This window comes from Channa argus, chromosome 3, assembly GCF_033026475.1.
Source record: "Channa argus isolate prfri chromosome 3, Channa argus male v1.0, whole genome shotgun sequence".
In the NCBI taxonomy this organism is placed as follows: domain Eukaryota; kingdom Metazoa; phylum Chordata; class Actinopteri; order Anabantiformes; family Channidae; genus Channa; species Channa argus.
The window spans coordinates 8,232,887-8,253,062 of record NC_090199.1 but is presented as its reverse complement, the minus strand read 5'-3'; the positions used below and the strand labels follow the sequence as shown (position 1 = coordinate 8,253,062).

Here is a 20,176-nt window from a genome sequence, read left to right as displayed (position 1 = left end):
TTGTTGGGATCTTCATGGGAGGTGTTAAGCAAAAGTATAAAAATATATAGTTTTTTGTTAAGTCGTCAAGTACATTTTGGAGTGTATTCAGCTATATGTATACTTTTAAAGTAATATTTTTTTTATCCAATTAGTTTATTCAATTAACAAAGTTCAGTTTGTTTTCTTCAACAGAATTAGACACAACAGCAAAGTGACTTTTTTGGCAGCAAATGGAAAAACAATGAGTCTTTAACCATCAATCTGGATGACTCACATTGGAGATAATTGACGGCTTTGGTGTCAAGCATAGAAAAAATTAAATTGTGCAGAACATTGCCAAACATGGACCAAACATTACTGTCAACTAATTTTACTGGTTTCCTAATAGAATATTTCTATGTATTGCTTTTAATAATAACCAGGTTCTATCAGGGCTAGTTTGTGTGTCTGTGTGTATTATTATACAGTAGTAGTGAAAAGACCTACTGTAAATGCTATTAGTTGCCATGAACACCTCTGCTCATTGAAATGACAGCTGTTGGACTTGAAGCTGCACACATAGCGTGTTTGTGTGCATGTGTGCACTCATGTGGTTCGACCAAACACATTCCAGAGGTGTCACAGATATTTGTATTCCACTCTCTGACCCAGAAATCCTTATTACAGCACTGTGAGAGAAAACTATCAGGTAGTAGTTTTTATTTATTAATCGGCACTTGTATAATATATTTATAAAAAGCGCTTATGATATATTAATACAATTGCAGGGTAGGAGAGAGAGAAAGGACATGAGTACACATCCTCCTGAATTATTGAGAGATTAGAGGTTACATATGTCAACTCAGAAGGGTAGAGTGGATTCCTGTTTATGGCTGTGCAAAGTCATGTGGGGAACTAGGGCATTTATGTGTGTGGGAGGGGGTGGGTGGGGGTGGGGGTTCGTGCATCTGTGTGTGTGACTGACAGCCTCGTTAGCTCAGTATCAATGGGTCACAGAGGCTAACAGACACTGGCAGCTGAGGAGACAGACTAATTACCAGCGGGTTATTGGTTCAAATCCCGCAAGACCCATCCATGTGTTTGTGTGTGTGTGTGTGTGTGTGTGTGTGCGCATGTGTTTTGTGTGAGGGTAGTTTTCATAACATTCACTAAGCTCATCCATTAATTAATACGATCATGTCAGCTCAGAAAAGAAAACATTATTTTCATTTACTGTTGTCTTTGCTTCTTTCAGCGTGGCCCTCATCCCCACGTTCTAACATTCTGTCGTCCTTCATCTCTCTGCCACTTGCTTTGTGTTTAACTCATTTTATGATTTGATGCCTACCTGGATATTAAAATGTAAAACCATACACACACTCAAACAAAACAGCCACTGCAGTGTTGTTCTGCTTCTTACGATTTTTTCAACGCACTTTTTATTTGTGTCATAGGTTTTTTTCACAGAGCTTAATATTTTATATGGCATTTGCTTGTTTAAGTTTAAAATCAGCCTGCCCAGGGATTGTGGATTAAAATTTGCCTTTTGGCTAAATTTGACACATTTAAATTATTCGTTATTTAATTATTCCTGCATTTTGTCAGCGGAGACAAAACATTCACACATGATTATGATGATTTTTTTTGTAATAAATAATCTGGTTGTAAATACGAGATATAGCTAGTTTTAGCACAGATGACCATGTGTTTCATCATACTTTGAGTGTAAATATATTTATATTGTTTTTTTATGTGCTCTTTTAATATGCTGTTATCTTTGCAGCCACCTGTAGCATTTAAATCTGCATCGCTTTCCTTCTCCTTCAAGCCAACTGTTTTTATGAGTTATGATGCACTAACATTGGTGTAATCAAATGTCTGGACACTCTTTATTGCCCTCACAAATATATGTGTTGCTTTCTTTGTTAATACCATGGCAGGGATGCACAAATATCTCCAGGCGATGACCAAATGTCTGGAGAATTTCTTTTTAATAAATGTAGTCAGATATGTTTGAAGTTGTGCGGAGCATGAAGAGAATAAAATATCACAATAAAAATATGCAAACCACGACAATATTTAAAAGATATCGCCCGCTGGAAGTGATCCTGGACCAGACCCAAAAACCAACCTGGGTGTCGGAGCCAACGTTATTCCACCACACAAGTCTAATAGAAAAGCAAAATGCAGAAAACCAATATCTGTCTAATGAAAAGACCTGGCACTTTGTCACAGAGTTGTTTATGAGACACAGTTGCATAAATGTGTAATCACATGTTCAGACACACTGTTATGATGCGAATGTTAAAGGAACAGTTTGACATTTAGGCAAATGTGTTTATTTGTTTTCTTACTGGGAGTTAGGTGAGAAAATGTTTAAAACCTGAACCAAACACAAACTGTCAGGATAGTTTGACACAAAAGCAGGAAAAGGGAAGCAATGGGAAGCTAATGTAAGCCTCATGTCAGCCAAAGTCCACACTGCAGTCCCAAAACTCAAATTTACTAGATCTATTGGAATATTGGATCATACTTTCAACTCTAATACAAACAACTTTGCAATTATACAGCTGTCTGGAGTTGTTACTATGGTAATCTCTCCCAACCCTACCATCCATCCCATAAGATGGCAACATGGCAGTGGCAACTAGTTGTAATCGAGTGAGCTTTAGAGGTGCTGGTAGGCAAATTTTGTTACATTTCGATGGACAGAGCCTGGCGAGCTGTTTTCCTCTGTTTACTGTCTTTGAGCTAATTAAAGCTAATTGTGCGCTTGCTGTACTGTTATATTAGGTTTACGGGAATTAAGCACTTTTCTCTCCTCTGCTAAGTCAAGAAAATGATGATATTTCTTATAATGTGGAACTGTTCCTCTAAAGACTTTATTGTAATCAAATCACCAACCAAGTGTCTGTCTTTCTTTGTCTGTCTCTTTTGTGTTCAGTGAGCTGCCACACTCCCCGCGCTCCCTAACGGCTCATCTCAATGACTCTGACTCCCGCTCTGTCCTCCTGTCCTGGCTACGCCCCTTTGATGGGAACTCCCCTCTTCTATACTACGTGCTGGAGCTATCTGAGAACAGTACGTATGCGCGTGTGCCTATGTGTGTGTCCCTGGGCATTTTTTATAGTCCCCGAGCGGCAAACAGCTGTTCACTTGCTGTCTACCAGGCACTGACAGACCTTCATTTACAAGAGGCAGACATATGGAGAATGGTGTTTCAGCGTTAATGTTCATCCAGGTTCCCTATAAATAAACTCTTATTCCCCACCTCAGCCCACTCCCTCGCCTACTCTCACTCTCTTTCTCGCTCTCTGTCTCTCACCCTCTCTCAGCCACAGATGTTTTAACAGCAGGCTGGCTCTCAAATGAGAAATAGAGGAAGAGGGGGATTGAGGAATTGAATGACAGGAAAAACAGATTGGAGGGAAAAGATGGCTGTAGAGCCACTCTTACACCTGCTGTAGCTAAGGAGATAGGATGGATTGGTGAATGTTACATGCTGAGCCAAGAGCCTGGCACATGAGTGCGGGAGCCGAACTGATGGACAAATGTCGAATGTTAATGTAGTGCGACATTTTAAGTAATGTTCACTCTAACAACTTTTAGAGAGACGGCGGTACATTTTCATAGCTATTTTGTAGCATCCACAAAAATGTGCCGAAATAATGATAGAAAAAAATGCGTATTATCATGAGAGAGATGAGAGAGACTGTGGCTAGGGACAAAAACGGAGATAAAGAGAAAAACGAGGAATGCAGAGCTCCTAAATGTCGATTTCAGTGCGACCGAATCCAGACAGTGAGTAATGGATGAGAGTTTTGTGCACGCTGATTACCCATTGTGTGTGTGCGTGTGTGTGTGCGTGTGTTGTCTACATGTTATATATTAGATGTTTTAGATTGTATTTTAGAGAGAATGGGCCACTATAAATACAGTATTATTATAATGTCAGGCTGTGGCTCTAATACACTCGCAAGGCTCACTTTAAATGGCACACAGACTATCTCACAATCTTTCTCACTTGAAGTGAGACATGTGGCTGGTGTAATGATAATAGTGCATATGTCTGTGGTATCTTCAGGAGAAAGACTGTAAGAAATAAGCTGGCAACAATATACAACAGCATCTGTGCTCCTTTCCCGACCCCCATCTTCTTTTCAAACTATCTTTATTGTTGCATCGAGTTGTACTTTTTTCAATTATAATTCCCTCCAGTTTAGCCCCTTTCCTTCCTACCACCTCTCCTTGCTTCCTTTGGCCAACCCTCTCGTCTTTCCTTTTGATTTGTGGGTCCTCGGTGTCTTTCGTGTCTCTGTTTGTCTTGCAGCAGCCAGATGCTATCAGCTTCTAATCTTTGTGTCTTCTGTTTAGACTCTCCATGGAAGGTCTACCTATCAGAGGTCGATCCTGCAGTGACCGTTGTCTCAGTAGGCGGGCTCACACCTGCTAGAACCTATCAGTTCAGACTTTGTGCTGTCAATCAAGTGGGCAGGGGTCAATACAGCACAGAGACTCAGAGGTAAGACCAAGATATGCACAATATCATACGGCATACACTCACTACTACCAGCTTCTTTAAACGTGTACTTCATAATATTTCTTTTGATGCCACACTACAATTTTTACACAATAAAACAATTTTCTATGTAGAATATGCTATGATTTGTGTGAAATTGAGATTTTTTTTTTCTCTTTTCCATCTCTGTGTAATAGCCTTACACAGCCTCTGTGCTCTGCCTTACACAAACTGGGAATGAATAAACTGGAACCTATTCTATAGTCAAAAGACATGGAGCATGATTGTGTGCATGTTACTATGGGCATGAATAGAAACATGGGTTTCAGAATGAGGATGAACAGGGATGGATTCTAAGACGAGAAGGAGAGAGCAGTCTTTTTTTGTTCAGAATCCATTTCCTTTGCAGTAAGCAATTTATATTCATTACATCCATGCTGTAAATGTCTACGTGTGTGTGTTTTTCTCCTTCCATTGCTCATAGTCAACTAAGCAGCAAAAATTATGAAATTAACTGTTCAGTGTGCCTGTGTGCATGAGTGTATGTAAAAGGGAGAGTGTGATTTGGCCTGGGAAGTAAATAGATTGCTGTGCAGATGTTTTATGTTTGTGTGCTTGTGTGTTTGCATGTTTATCCCAAGAGAAAGCACTAATGGGGGTAATTATGATGCCCTAGCGCTGATGGAACTGGATAGAGTGAAAGCGGGTTGGAGGAGGTGTGGCAGGCCTCTTAACAATTTTGCCCCGAATGCTCACATACACCCAATTTCTGACACTCGCACATAATGCGACAGATGTGGCAGGGTATTGTGAAGTAGACACACACATACACACACAAACATGGTTTTGTCTGGCTGACAAGACTGACCATAGGCAGATGCCAGTTGCAATCCCGCCAAATAGACTCTCAGCAACAACAGCAGCTGTGAACATTGTCATCACACATTCACACCTCAGATTACAGTCTCCTTTTAGTTTCCCTCTCCTCAGCTTGCAGTTCTTCTTTTCCCTATTATCCTCTTTTTCTGCACTGAGTCTTTCTCTCCCATGTTCTCCTTTTTGTACAAAATCTTTCTCACTTATCCTCTTCTGCTTTTTGTCTGTCATTATTCCTCTCCTCCCTGATCCTCTCTTCTCCTCCTGCATGCATTAGTGTATTGTCTAAGTTCAATAGCCATTCTGCTACCTAGTCCACGGTCCAAAGTTGGTTGTTAGAGGGTCTGGGGAATGGATTGGATTGATCCTTCCTAAATGAAAGACTGGCAGTCAGACAAGTCATCAATGGTTATTGTATCAGAGCAGATGGATACGTCTCTCCTTTAGTATTTGTCTCATATGTAACCACACATCATTTGCTTTTCATCTGCTGGACATTTGCCTAAATCAAAAAAAAAAACTACACAATTGGGAAGTCACAGATGCCAAGGCGTGTGCTGCACTTGACACAGCTGAAGGAGAGCGAGGCAGAGGAAAATGTGCCGCCGAAGCATAGGATGCCAAATGAGAATGATGACAAAATGCCGTAATGTGGACAGAGTGAGGGAATGGAACAGAGAGTGAAGAAGAAGCTTGTAATATTGATGACAAAAAGCCCTTATTAAAGTTTGAACTTCCAGCTGCTTCTCCACTCTCTCTCATTTTGTTCTCATCGTGATTAGGATCTTTATCATAACAGCATTAATTTTTTTTTTCTTTTTCCTCCCATCATTACCCTGCCTTTCTTTCGTTGCTTCTCCTCAATCAGGTGAGGTCGGAAAGTCAATGTGGCACTGGGAAAACATGTCCTGAGAGATGGACATCCCATTACAGTACACAAATGAATGGGCTCAAAGCTGAAAAACATTACTCCTGAATGCGGAAAGTCTCTTGAAGATTGCAATTATACATTCTGGAGTGTCCCCCACACACAGAGACACACAGTCTTACTCATGCATGACCTACACTCACACCATTTAAAGAGAAAACATTAAAAGGAAAAGGAGATTATGCATAAATGTCTTAAAGTCCAGGCATCATCAAACCTTTAAAGCATCTGTCTCATTTCTCTTTGCTTTTTCTCTCTTTTTTTTAATTCCAAATGTTCAAATCAGAACCAGAACAAATCAGATCTGTATTTTTTTTTTGTATTATACTCAGACATAATGTAAAAATTAATTCTTTAATTTGCGGCTTCAGGAGAAGATTTAAGGATTTACAGTACATTTGTTCTCTCCTTGTCGACATATAGATCTTGAATAATTTATATTAATTCTTGTCGCGACAAAAAACATCACGACAATTACGGCGAGAGGGGCTGGACTAAAAAAAGGGAACCGCCAAATTCAGAAAAGCTTAAGCTTCCTTGGTCTTTTGTTTGCTGTCAAAAACACACAGAAAATGTATCAGGAAATGTAATAAAAGTAACCGTTTCTGGCCATCATAGTGTCTTGCTGTGTCCACACATGGTGCATTGCCCTATTAGTAGTGACTTTTTTGAAGAAGAGCTATCACAGTTTAATCCTACATGTCCCTGCATTGATCCTGCAGATGCTAACAATGCACTGAAACTTGGGTTGTACCAACATAAAACTAAATAGGACTCGGTATGCTTTAAAACAATACACATATAATCTTTGTACTGTTTATACTGCAAACTGTATTGAAACAAAATATAAGTTTAAAAGCTGTAAAAGTAATACTTTGAAAATTGTTTTAGATCTAAGTTAGAAAAATGTCACACAATAAACAACACAACCAAGGTATGTCTGAGTTATTCAATACAAGAATGAAACAAAAGTAACGGGATGTAATGGAACATTTCTACACTTATTTATCTTTTCACAATGGAGTACAGTTCGAGGTTGACTAAGTTCATAAGGACATTGGAGGTCAATATGGTGCAGAACACAAAAACGTGAACTTTTGTGCTTATAAGGCGCATGCAATTATAATTTTACTAGAATGAATCAAATTGAAAATGTAGTTCTTTGAGAATGATCTGGTTTGAGACCTCTACCTTGAACGTCATTCATTTCTCAATGCAAGGGTTTTTTTTTTTCAAAGCAAATTTGATGAAAAGGATTTTAGTAAAAACAACCATGTTTTTAAAAAATGTAAAAACGATATTAGGGTTTTGCCACTATTCATTAGAGTTATTTAATTAACCTAGAAAAGAACCGCTCTGCCTTTAGTTCCGCATGGTGAATAGGAAGAGTATCTCCTCTGTGCCAAGTGATCTTATAACATCGTAGAAGAAAAAAAAGAAGGAACACGACTTGCTGCAAGCAGGTACCAATCAATTAACAACACTTGTGGAATAAGATGGTATTTTAATTTATTATTCCTGTGCTTCTTGGTTAAAGTCAACCTCACCTTTAGACATAATGAAGATCTATACTCCTGCCTTTAAGCAAATATTATAGGTATTGTGTTTACTATCTTAGTGTATTGTGTTATCATGCCATCCATTCATCTATTCATCCATCATTTGTAACCAGATTATTCTGTTTAGGGTTGCGTGGGGCCGAAGCCCGCCCTAGCTGTCATTGAGCGGGGAAGAAGCGGGGTACACAGTGGACAGGTTGCCAGTCTACTTCAGGGCTAACACAGCGAGACAAACACAGACAGACAACCGCTCATACTCACATTCACACCTACAGGCAATTCAGAGTCACTAATTAACCTAACATGCGTGTCTGTGGACTGAAAGAGGAGACCAGAGTCCCCAGAGGAAAGCAATACAAAGACAGGGGGAACATGCAAAGTCCACACAGAAAGGCCAGAGAACATATAGCTGTGAGGCAGCAGAACTAACCACTCCACCACCATGCTGCCTGTTAGCATCCCAATGTTCTCTTATTAATATTAAATGCAAAGTAGAGCTGAGACTCCAAATTTCATGGGAATCTTACAAATAGACATTGCATTAATAAACACAAACGTCAACCGACCAGTGTTAAGACAAACTTTCACGGCAGACCATCAACAAGTTGTTGACATTTTGGTCCAAACTAATAGACCAACTGAATGACAGTCGACTAGCTCAAAACACTTACAATAGTAATGTTACAAATCATAATATGTGAGCTGTTGGTTACCTATTAACTGATTTTTATCAGAAATGTCCAATTTTCTAATAAAGCATATAAAGTATGTGATAATTAAATTGTAACACAATTTAAACAAAATCTTTTTGTGCTGGATTTCTGGTCAACATGTTTATTTAAAGCTTCCATAAATAGAATATAACATAGATGGTAGAGTATTGCAACATTTACTTACCTATGATGAATTAAATTTTATGACATTTTTAAAATCAGCCTTAAACTTGCCAAAATGATAAATGCACTTCATAGAGAGCTGCTGTGTTTAGCTATAAAATAAAGCAGTATCAGAAGAGTAAGGTCCAGTAAATATGGCTAATAAAGTTATAGCTTAAGTATATTATAGCAGTTTTTTTGAGGGCAGCTTGAATTACTGTCAGTCGGTATTGGAAAAAAAAATGTAAATATTTTCTGTTTTTAGGTTTTTTAAACATGCAGTTTTTAATGTTGTGTACCCTCGAGCTATGATGACGACGACAACAACAGCGGAGCATCATCTTACCCTGTCACATTTGATTTGTTTTGATTTTGTTTTTTGCTATCATGCAGGAAAAAAAAATGTCATTTATTATGTTCGTTTATTGAAGTGGCAAACAAATCCACAGCTGGTTTTGATTCACTTTGAGAATATGCACAAAGTTTCTCTGTTTCTCCGACAGAGTCTCTTTAGTGTGTCACCTTCCTCCATTTGTGCAGCTTTTAGCCTCCAGCAAAACATCACAACACTTAAAGGAGACACGACTTAAAATGTCAAACAAGAAAATAAGCTCATCTATTTAGCTAGTTGTACCCAATCATGTTACAGCTGGTTTCACTGTTGCTTTTTATTTCTGCGGTCTTCTGCATATATATAGTTCAATTTTTCACTGGAATGCAATTTTACTATCCTGTTTGAATTGAGAGAAGCATCTTTGTAACACCATGAAATGTAAGAGTCTGCGTGTATGTGGATTTAATGAGAAAGCCAGTGGGCATTAAACTTTGGTGAATGACACAGAAAGAAACTTTTTCTAATTCCCACAGCACAGGGGCTCACAAAATACATGCTCCTCCTCACTTTCACTCACTTTCAAAGAAAAGTCCCACCAGAAAATGTCCTCTTTCCCTTAATAACAAGGGACAGACGAATGTGTGTCACATAACATTCAGGTAAAGTTGTAAGTTAGGTGATTGTTGTATGGGCACTGGTAAACCGTAGTTGTAGGTGTTTGGATCGGTGTGTGTATGTGTGGGCGAGTTGAGGTTTGTACAGTATATTTAATCTCTTTTGTGGTGTCCTCACGCTGAACTCACAGTGTGAAATATGTACTCGGTAATGGTTGGGCGGGAATTAAGACAATTCACAAGGAGTTTTTGCTATTGAGTGAGTGTTACTTTGCGTGTGTTTTTATTTCAAGCGAATGCATGCATGTGTTGAGTACTGTATCAGTGCGTGGGTGTTTGTGTAGCACGTGTTTGTGTATGTGCATTAATGTGTATCATCAATTTCAGTCAATAACAGTGGCATAGTTTAGGATTATATATATCCAATTTCCAGATGGCTACACTAATGCCCATCTCATTCACACAAGCCCCATTAGTCTGTGTGTGTGTGTGTGTGTGTGTGTGTCTGTGTGTGTACATGTGTATACCTGCAGCACCTGGCACTGTCTGACAGTGCCTAACATAATGGAAGTAAAGCACGGCTGTAAAACCACTGGCCTGTGCCATATATTCGTCTGCACAACTCTATAGCTAACAGTTTTTCAGACCCCTGCTTTCACACAAACACTCACATATAGAAATGCACACATTTATGGCCACATACAGATTCAGACACAAATACAGAGAGCTACACCGCAGTTAATGGCTCAGTGGCTTATAGAGACTCATTCAGGGAGGGATGGCACAGAGGGGAAGTGAGGGGTGGTTGGCGAGAGAAAGTAATGTAAATCTTCAGACATAATCCATGAAGGCAAAAAGACCATCGGATGTAGCAGACTGTCTTAAGCTGGGAGAAATTTATTTGGTGTGTCAGTGTGTGTGTATGTGTGAGCAAATATGGTTCTGATTACGTTCGCTGAGCTGCTTACAGTAAAGCCAGAAGCTGACCAGATCAGACTGTGTGCTTTACCGACCATGAGAGGGCAAGGGAGCTTTAATCACGGTTGGGACTGTGATGCAAGGAGGGTGGGGGAGGGGGGCTACGGGGTGGAAAAGGAGAAGAGAGATGAGTGAAAGATAGACGGATGAAATGAATGAGGCCAAAGGACATAATGGATGAAAGGTGAAAGTTTGCAGATTGGGGAGAAAAATTAAGATGTGGTTCAAAATGTCAAAGAGAAGATGGGAAAAAGTTTGAGAGGGAAAGAAGAAGGAGGAAGAGGTCAGAGAGAGTGAAGGATCCTACTGTCCCACTGGAAATATAAAGATGAGCTCTTCGCTCATTCTCTACTAATAGCGATTTAACTATCTGTTGCTGTCACACTGTGTAGCTGGTCTGCTGAGGATTTTGTGGTAGCACTGAGGTCGAAATAGAAACTGCCCAGACAATGATAACTGGAGAATAAATTAAACATAAGTAGGAAAACCACAAGTTAAAAGGGGAGAACTGAAACCACGTGTACACAGCAATCTGTAACAGACAGTCTGTTTGTTCTTCCGAGCCCCTGGAAAATAAAACACAATGGCAAAACCAACTGATACTGAGTTTGTTACCGCTTTCACATTTGTTGGTTTAAACAGCCAGTCGCAGCTCTATCGTTTCCAGGAGTAATCCGTCTGTGCACCCTGGAAGTGATGGGTTAAATATTTCCATCAGCAGCAGCGGTGCTTTGTTTGAAATAAATGAACAATATAGCCAGAGACGAAAAACAAATGCATTAAATGAAATTGCAAGATACACCAGGAGAGCGAGGGATGAGAGGGATGAGAGGGATGAGCACAGAACTCAATAAGAATTCATCAGACCTGCTTAAGCTGTGAGATGATGCTGTGTAATAAGTTGTAGCTCTTTCCTTTGTTTCTCCTGTGAAAAAAAACGTAATAATTTGTTTGTAGAAAGTCTGACCCCCAAACTAGACAAGACGAATACTCGGGAAAGAGAATTAACATAAAGTTCCTTTTTAGCGTTCATGCCTCATATACTATTCCTGTCTAAACTGTCCAGATAAGTGATATGTTGGACACCTAGTGAAAGGGACAAATTTTGTGCCTACACTCCTTTGGCAATACTGATTACAAGACGCCTAATAAACTTAATCAAAATCATTTGTCTCCCTTTCTCTTTTGTGTGTGTGTGTGTGTGTGTCAGGTTAATGTTGAGGGAGGAGGCACCCAGCGCTCCCCCGAAGAACATTGTGGCCAGTGGGCGGACAAACCAGTCCATCATGGTTCAGTGGCAGCCTCCGCCCGAACCCCAGCTCAACGGAGTACTCCGAGGATATGTACTCAGGTATACATGTATACATCTCAACGGTCATTCCGTAGCATTCCTCTTTTGTCAAGCAGTTAATACTTAATAACAGATAACATTAAGGTAAATTGACAGTACCATGCAACTAATAATCTAAGATAGTGCAGTTTCCTCTATTTTCAGTGCCAAAACGTGTGCCGATTTATCTCAGAAGTAACTTTTGTTAAGTTGTGCATTGGAAATAATGTTAGCCATAATGTTTGTCCTAAATTCTAGTGGGATCAGACCCTAAATTACACACCCTGCATGCTTTATGTGCCTCTTTTGCCCTGTACATTTATTACCTAGCTTTGAGACGGGGTGTGTTTTATATAGCCAAAGCAAAATACAAGAGAGACATACTGTAGGTTTTTAGTGAGTGCTGTGCAAATTAAATGTTAAGAATTTTTAATATTAACGTGAATCTGGATGTCCAGATTAACTACAGGTTTGAGGCGCAAAGAGAGGACGTCAGAAATAAAATTTCAACGTATCTGGTTTTATTTCTGAAATACACTAATGCAGTTCCTAAAGTACACCCTTCTAAGTGTTTATGCTATTTTTTTTCTCCATACCAGAAGACAGCATTTGTTCTGTTCAGAGCATTCGTTGCTACTGTAAATATTCCTGGCTGACGTGTATATAAAGAGCAATATTACAGTTCCAGAATACATGTCATGACATGTTATGCCAGGTATTATGAAGGCTTTTTACAAAGTGCTCAAGAATACTATTGTTTTTCCATGTCAGAAAATGAAAAACGTTATGTGCAATATAATGGCTGCTACTGTGAGCCTTCATATGTGGAAAGAATATCTCCATGTCCACTGTTTGTTCTGACACTGTACAGAATGTGGACAGTTTAGGTCAATAAAAGTCTAATCTATAGGTGGGGAAAGAAAATATTTTAAACACTCCGAATCCGTTTCAAAGATGTAGCTGTCAACAGACAGTCATCAAAGTGACATATCAGATATCAACACATCAAGACAGTGAATCATTGAAGTTGTCTGGCAACACATAACCTGAGAAAAAATGTCAGAGTGATGATGTTTGAAGGGTTTTGTTTGCTTTGGTTTTTTCACTGTACTACAAAGTCTTAAAAAGTAATTTATTTTAGATCTTGTACACAGAAGTTATAGCTGGTGTAATAAATGTTATCTGCTTGTTACCCATATAAGAGCCGCATAACTTGTATGCACTAGATAAAAAAAAAGGCATGATTATTATTCATAGTTTCAGAAAATTGTCAACAATTCCGCTAATTCTTTTTTCATTTGAGTCACTTACTTTTCCAAAAAAGTAGCCGCAGAACTTGGAAAATGTGATTACTATTTTTAATCATTTTCAGAGGCTTTTTAAGATTAAATTATAGAAACAGATTAATTGATTTAAAAAAAAAAATCACAACTGTGAAAATGTAAACTGATATTGAGTATACAGAAAAATTCCTTTACTTGTTCTCTCTCCCTCTCTGTCTCTACCGCACACGTTCACACACAGACACAAGTGCTCTTGACAGATGCTCTGGCTGCCCTTCGTCCACTGTCCCTCGGTTGGATATCTACCTAATGTGTGACGCACTGGGTGTAATCAAACTTTCAAATGCCTTACACAAATTTGCATATAATTGCAGTAGGAGTTATCAGGCCTTTATACTGATTTACTGTGTTATCTGCCACCACTTCGGAAATCTGCTGAAAGAAGAAATGCACTGTATCATTTCAGCTTTACAGGATAGAGCTTGCTACTACCTTTGGATTATCCTTTCTCCTGCTTCTATCAGCTGGCAGGTCCTTTCTTCCTTTCTCTCTCTCTCTCATTCTCCCATATTTACTTCCCCAGTGTGTCAGATAGAGAGAGGAGGGGTTATCTCCTTCCCACTAAAAAGATCCCCTGCCAGGCCGCAGGCCCTCTCAGCTTTGTGTGTCTGACTGTGAGAGTGTTTCTGTACTGTGTGTGTGTGTGTGTATGCACGTGTGATGGAGTGCTGGCTTAGCCGATGAAAAGTTGGAATATCCTGTTGCAGTGAATAGGCTCCCTATCAAAACGCTGACGTGTATTATCACTCCTTTCAGCTTCATCATTACATGCACATCAGTATGTACAGTACCTAAGTGGTTTTACATTTCCCAGTCTAGGTGGCTCATAAAGTTGGGTCATACATTTATTTCCCATCTGCTAAAGCAGAGGCCTTGAAGGTCGCTACTTCGAGAAGTCTACCCGGCATTTGAGATTTTTATTCTTTAGAGATTATGTTGTGAGGAAGGAGACTCCACAATAAAAGTAAGGTCCTTCAGTATAGTTGTTTCCTCTCAGATATGGCCAACAAAAAGGATAGAGACAGAAAGTGACATTTTCATTATTTCAGAATTTGTATTAGGTATGTAGAGCACTGGTATTTTTTTGAACTGTTATATTATTAATCTGCCAGCAAAATATTTTTAGACTGAGGATGTATTTCTCTTAGCACATTAGTTAATATTACATACAAAGCATGCAATTCATTATATATATTTGTTCAAAGCATCTTTATATGTTTTGTCTGGGCATATAACAGGAAGTCGGAAGTATTGGTTTATTTTGGAACCCAAGAGCCCCTAATTATGTTAACCCCTACGATTAATGGCCAATCTGCTCAACCACCACCTAACAAACCAATATACTGAGTGTTTTTGTGTGTGTGTGTGTGTGTGTGTAGATACCGTCTGGCAGGGCTGCCAGGGGACTACCAGGAGAAGAACATCAGCAGCCCAGAGACCAACTACTGTCTTCTGAAAGATTTGATCATCTGGACACAATATCAGATCCAGGTGGCTGCCTACACTGGAGCTGGCCTGGGAGTCTACAGCAGCCCTGTCACTGAGTACACTCTGCAGGGAGGTGAGTAAGGACACACACACACACACACATTTTTATTTCTCATTCACGGAGGACACTTCATGAATGAGAATAAAAATGAAACATTATAGCAATTATCAGTGCACATATATATATATATATATATATATATATATATATATATATATATATATATATATATATATATACACACACACACACACACACACACACACAGTTCATATGAAATATTATTGGGCAACACCCCACCAGTTGAGGCCCCGTCCAGCGACCAAGGGCCACCTTGGGAGGGCTGCAGCAGGAAGGAAATCCAAATCAAATCAAATCAATGTTCATGCCAAATCAATGTGAAAACCAAAAGCCGTTGATATACTAAATATAAGTGTACACAAACATTTTCTTAGAAGTATCTTATAATGTGCATTACTGCAGTAATAACTGCCATTAAGCCCCCTCATACCTTTACTTGTGTACCAAAAAGACTTCACTTCTCAGCGATTCAACCTTAAATGCACATATCTTTCTGCTCTGTTAATAGGTTAAACATGGAAATTGTGGCTGAGAACTGCAGCTACAAGTGTTTTGTAGTAGTCAAAAAATTGTGAATAGATTTATAATTACTACATTAGTTAATTTATAATTACTTGATCATCAAAATGTGGAGAGCAGCACTTCTCCTTACACTTTGATAAAAGTGTAAGGAGTTTGATAAATACTTTGTTGACAATTTTTAATGTCAGCATACCAGATTTCTGCCGCACTCAGGGGAACATGTTAATTATTTCCTATGGAAAGTTTAGATGCAGTATCACCACATTTGGCACATACGGCAGAAGTGGAGAGTGTTTCATTTTATAGACTCTGCGACTTGAGTAATAGCCTTCAGCTGTAGATATATAGGATGTTGCTGGCAATTGTTTTTTGAGATCTAAGCCTTTATTTGTAATAACATGAGTAGAGGAGTGCAAGTTTGAAGCCCATACAGTAGATTTCTGAATAAATAACGTAAATTTAAAAAAATGTGAATAGGCCATTGCATTTCACTTCCCTATTTAATATAGAAAACCCATGTGTGCATTTGCTTTTTATGTCATTTTAGAGATAAGGTGCAGTATGAAATTGCGAGGACTCTCTTGTCTCTCCAACTGTATATGTAAATAGAGTAATTTCTTTGGCGTGTTATACTGACTAGATAGTGTACAGTACTTACCTATTTTTGCTTTTTGGGGTTGTAATCAAACCACTGAGAGCTACCTAATCAGGTACCTTCACAGGCTGAGAACCTTATTCTCAGTCATAGGATGAGGAACTCCGCAGTGAGAGGAGGCAGTGGATGTATTTCTGACCTATGTTAAAGTTGCCCCTGAGGTATTCCCACAAAAGATAACCAGGTTAACCCATGGGAGGAAACCCTAGGGGCAACCCAGGACATGCTGGAGGGACTACATCTCCCATTTGGCCAAAGTGCGCCTTGATTGCTGCAGAAGGCGCTGAACAAGCGTCTACTGCTCTACACATGTATGTTACATCATAGTGTGTTGTGGCTACATGGATGGGCATACTCTCAGGTCTGTCAAGATCTGTAAGAGAAGACTAGATGAGAGGAAGTGGCTGTTGGGGTAAATCTTTTTAAACACATGCTCTTCCTTTCCTGACATTTATTCCAGTTGTAAATTTTCATTATTAAAGATCGAGTAAGCTATAAACACGCGCGCACACACATGCGCACACACATAAAACTCAGTTATTATTACAAGAGTTCAAGACAGGTTTATAGACTCAGGAGAAGAAGTTGAGCTCATTAATTATTCTAATATGGTTAAAGGGGAGTGGCTGCAATTGATTGGACATTTCCTCTCTCTCACGATTTCTAAGAGGAAGTGGTTGAACTCTGTGTTAGACTCTGGTAACGATGTTTTTTTCCTTCTGCTCTTTCACTAAGAGCCATGCTCACAGACGAACATCTCCCAAAAGACAGAGTTTAGTGTTTTATCTGTAGCTATGAGCTGTGAAGGGTTAGAAGTCATTCCCCAGGAGTGCATGCAGTGTGGTGGGGGGTTTCGGGGGGGGGCATCTTTATCATCAATTAATCTTCCGTCTCTGTCTCCGTCATTCTTTCACTGTTATCTCACAATCTATTCACTTCCATTTTTCACTAGCTTTGTTATGGTCTCTGCTCTTTCCACTCTGTATACTCTGTGTGTGTGTGTGTGTGTGTGTGTGCGTTATTTGGCCTCTTTGGCTCAACTATAAAATGTAAAGGGCATACCCATCATGCAACGGGGCATTATCACACCGCAGCTTACTAGCATCAGCATAAACCCCTTACAGTGTAATCATCCTAACATGTGCCAACAAATAATCACACTTGAACATACATGTGCACGTGCACTCTTTCTGCATTTGATGTTATTATAGACCCAATTTCTTTCAATAACCAGTTGGTCTGATACACTGCAAACACCATAAACATTGTCTAGTCACTTTCATACACTGATGTGGGGAAAGTGGTGATACAGAAACAAGAGCATAGTGGTTAAATCTAAGAGCATAGTGGTTAAATCTAGGAAGGAATGATTTGTGAAGTGTGTGAAGCCAAATTTACTTTGAGTCAGCTTCCTTTTTTTTCACATATTGGACAAATAATGTTCACTTCATGAGAAGAAACTGCTAGAAAATACACAGTGTAATCCTGTGCGTTTTCCAGTTAAACATTTCATAGCTTATCATAGCTTTAGTCACTGTCGTCTCTGTCTCACTCTCAGGTGGATAATATATTCCCTGGCCAAGTGCATACACACACATCAAACTGAACTTATTCTGTTTCAGATTGACCGCAAGTTCTGATTATTTGACCTTTCGTTGTTGAATCTTTGAACTAAGAGTCATATTATATTGTACAATACAATCTAACAAGGCATCCCATGCAGCATGGATGATCTTCATACAAACTATTAATGCATGGGTATAAAAATAGGGTATAAGAGGTTTTTCTTTATGCATAGAATAGATTTGTAGGTTAAAGGGGCCCCTCTACGGTTTTAACACAAGTCAGTTCAGTCAGGCCTGTGGAAAAAGTTGTTTTATCTCTGTGACTCTAGAGGGAGATTTTTCAGAGTTTAAATAAATAATGCTGATGGTCTCATGATGATGCCACTTGGGTTATTTTGGTTCCAGCTGGGACATTTTAACAGAGAGCCTACATTACTAAGTGGTGGTGTAGGGTTTGAAAGAAATAGCAATTAGAGGGCATGGACTTCCTGGGAGGGAAGAAGTAGGATCCAGCGATTTTGGAGCTTTGAATAATCATTAAAAGGCAGTTTATATTGGCCTCTGCTGCTTTCATTTTGACCATACGAAGTTGTTGGAGGGCCCATTGTAGGTTAAATATTAATGCAGAGGTAATGTATTTTTTTATATCTAATCCATTGTATAGTTCAATCAGTAAATGATGATGTTTTAGTTGTATCCATAGTAAAGGTTTACAGGGCTGCTTGTTTTGTGAAGGGGGGATAAAGTGGCTACAGGACTGAACCACAAAATGTAGCAAACCATCTTTCTAGCCTGCTGGGATCACTGAATAAAAATGCTTAATAAGTTAAATTTTTAGTTTTAGCTTTTCTTCCTCATCTGCCATTGGTCAGAATCAAGTCAGTGATAGGTCAGCACACAAATCTTACTTAGTTTTTACTAAGTTAATAATATGCAAAATACGATAGATGGGATCGATTTTATTGTGATATTAGGCCATTTTTGCAGGAAAGAGCAGGAGGGGTAGCTTTGGCATTTAGCTTTTGCAAGCTTAGCAGAATGGTCTAATAAAAAACGTGCGGGATCTCAACAAGAAATATTGTAGTGTGGTGCTGTATAAGATATTTAAAATCACTATTTGTTGAAAAAAGTAAACACATACTGTAGCATTGAAACTGTTTCGGCAGCGAAGGGCTCCACGTCTGTTACTTTAATGTATGTTTTTCCAGTTTATCTAAACACTCCTCCCCCTTCTCTTGGTGAACTCTTGGCAGCTAAATATTATGTTTGTGTATCTGTGTTTAGTTCCCACAGCACCTCCGCAGGAAGTGGAAGTTGTTGCTATTAACTCGACTACCATCCGCTTCACATGGAACCCTCCACCTCAGCAGTTCATTAATGGCATCAACCAGGGATACAAGGTAATCTTTATATGTGTATGTCACAACCTCCGTCTAAGTAAAAAAAACAACCTTTCTCTTAAAATATTATTAAAGCTCCTTTGTCAACATTCTTTCTATGTGTGTGGATGTATGTGCTTATATTAATAGTCAATGACATTCAGAAATAAATCAATCTGATATATTATTTTTAAAGAAAGGATATTATTTTTCAAACTAAAATGTCAGTTTTATTGTCTTTTGTTATAAAAAAAACAACCTCTGCCAGGATGCTAAAATTAAAAATTATTAGAAGGAATTGCAGACAGGGCAATAACGAATATTATAATGATGCTGAGGTATCAAGTCTCCAACCCCCAGATAATTTTTTAAACAGACAAACGCATCGGTAAAAATACATTCACCCAGGCCATTCATCCATATTTTATTCTTCGGTTTAGCACCTATGCAGTGTGTGAGTACATTTTGAGAAAAACTCCTACAGGGCATTTATCTCAAAGGTCATGTCCCTAGATCCTTGCTCCTGTTTACCTATAAACTTAGCTAACTCAAGTTTGGTAAGGTGTAGGGAAAAAAGTAGGGATTAAATCTGGAAAAAGAAGAAGCAGGTGTCGAGAAAATAGGAGAAAGGGCCGGGAGAGAAGGAAGGAGATAATAAAGAATCTTCTGAGAAGGATAATGGGGAGAAGGATTGAAAAGTACTGAATGAGTATTCTATATGTACTAGCTCTGGTATGTGATTTATTCTTCACTTCACTGTTCAACCCCTAAGGAACTGATTAACATGACAAAGAAAACACATCACATTCTTGCTGTGTGTGTGTGTGTGTGTGTGTGTGTCAGTTCTTTTTTTTAGTGAGTGTAAATGTTGGTGTCTTTGTTGGATGATAAATACTATATGGCTTTCCATTTGTTTGATGTGGCTTTCTGATGTTGTCTCTATATACCAAACTCCTTCACTCCAACTCAGTGGGGGCTCTCAGCTCTGCTGCACATGTACCCCTTCAGGGGATGTTGTGGTGGTTAGAGGACAGTAGATAATGATATTAATTAAATGAGGATATGAAGCAAGTCCTCATCTCATTTCACCCCCCTACAGATCAGTGATTATATACAAAACCCTTAATAATATAGCTCAAGAAGAAAAAAAGCCACTTGTTTGATGTCT

At 38.9% G+C, this 20,176-nt stretch overlaps 1 protein-coding gene across 4 annotated transcripts in view; it reads left to right on the top strand.

Moving 5' to 3' along the window:
• Window positions 1–20,176, top strand: part of LOC137123331 (protein sidekick-1-like) — a 249,897-nt gene that overhangs the window by 180,515 nt on the left and 49,206 nt on the right. For all 4 annotated transcript variants that reach the window (XM_067496874.1, XM_067496875.1, XM_067496873.1 and 1 more), the window contains 5 exons: window positions 2,906–3,042; window positions 4,336–4,483; window positions 11,855–11,995; window positions 14,697–14,878; window positions 18,914–19,029. In XM_067496874.1, the coding sequence (XP_067352975.1) occupies window positions 2,906–3,042; window positions 4,336–4,483; window positions 11,855–11,995; window positions 14,697–14,878; window positions 18,914–19,029 (724 nt within the window). The remainder of the gene's footprint in view (window positions 1–2,905; window positions 3,043–4,335; window positions 4,484–11,854; window positions 11,996–14,696; window positions 14,879–18,913; window positions 19,030–20,176) is intronic.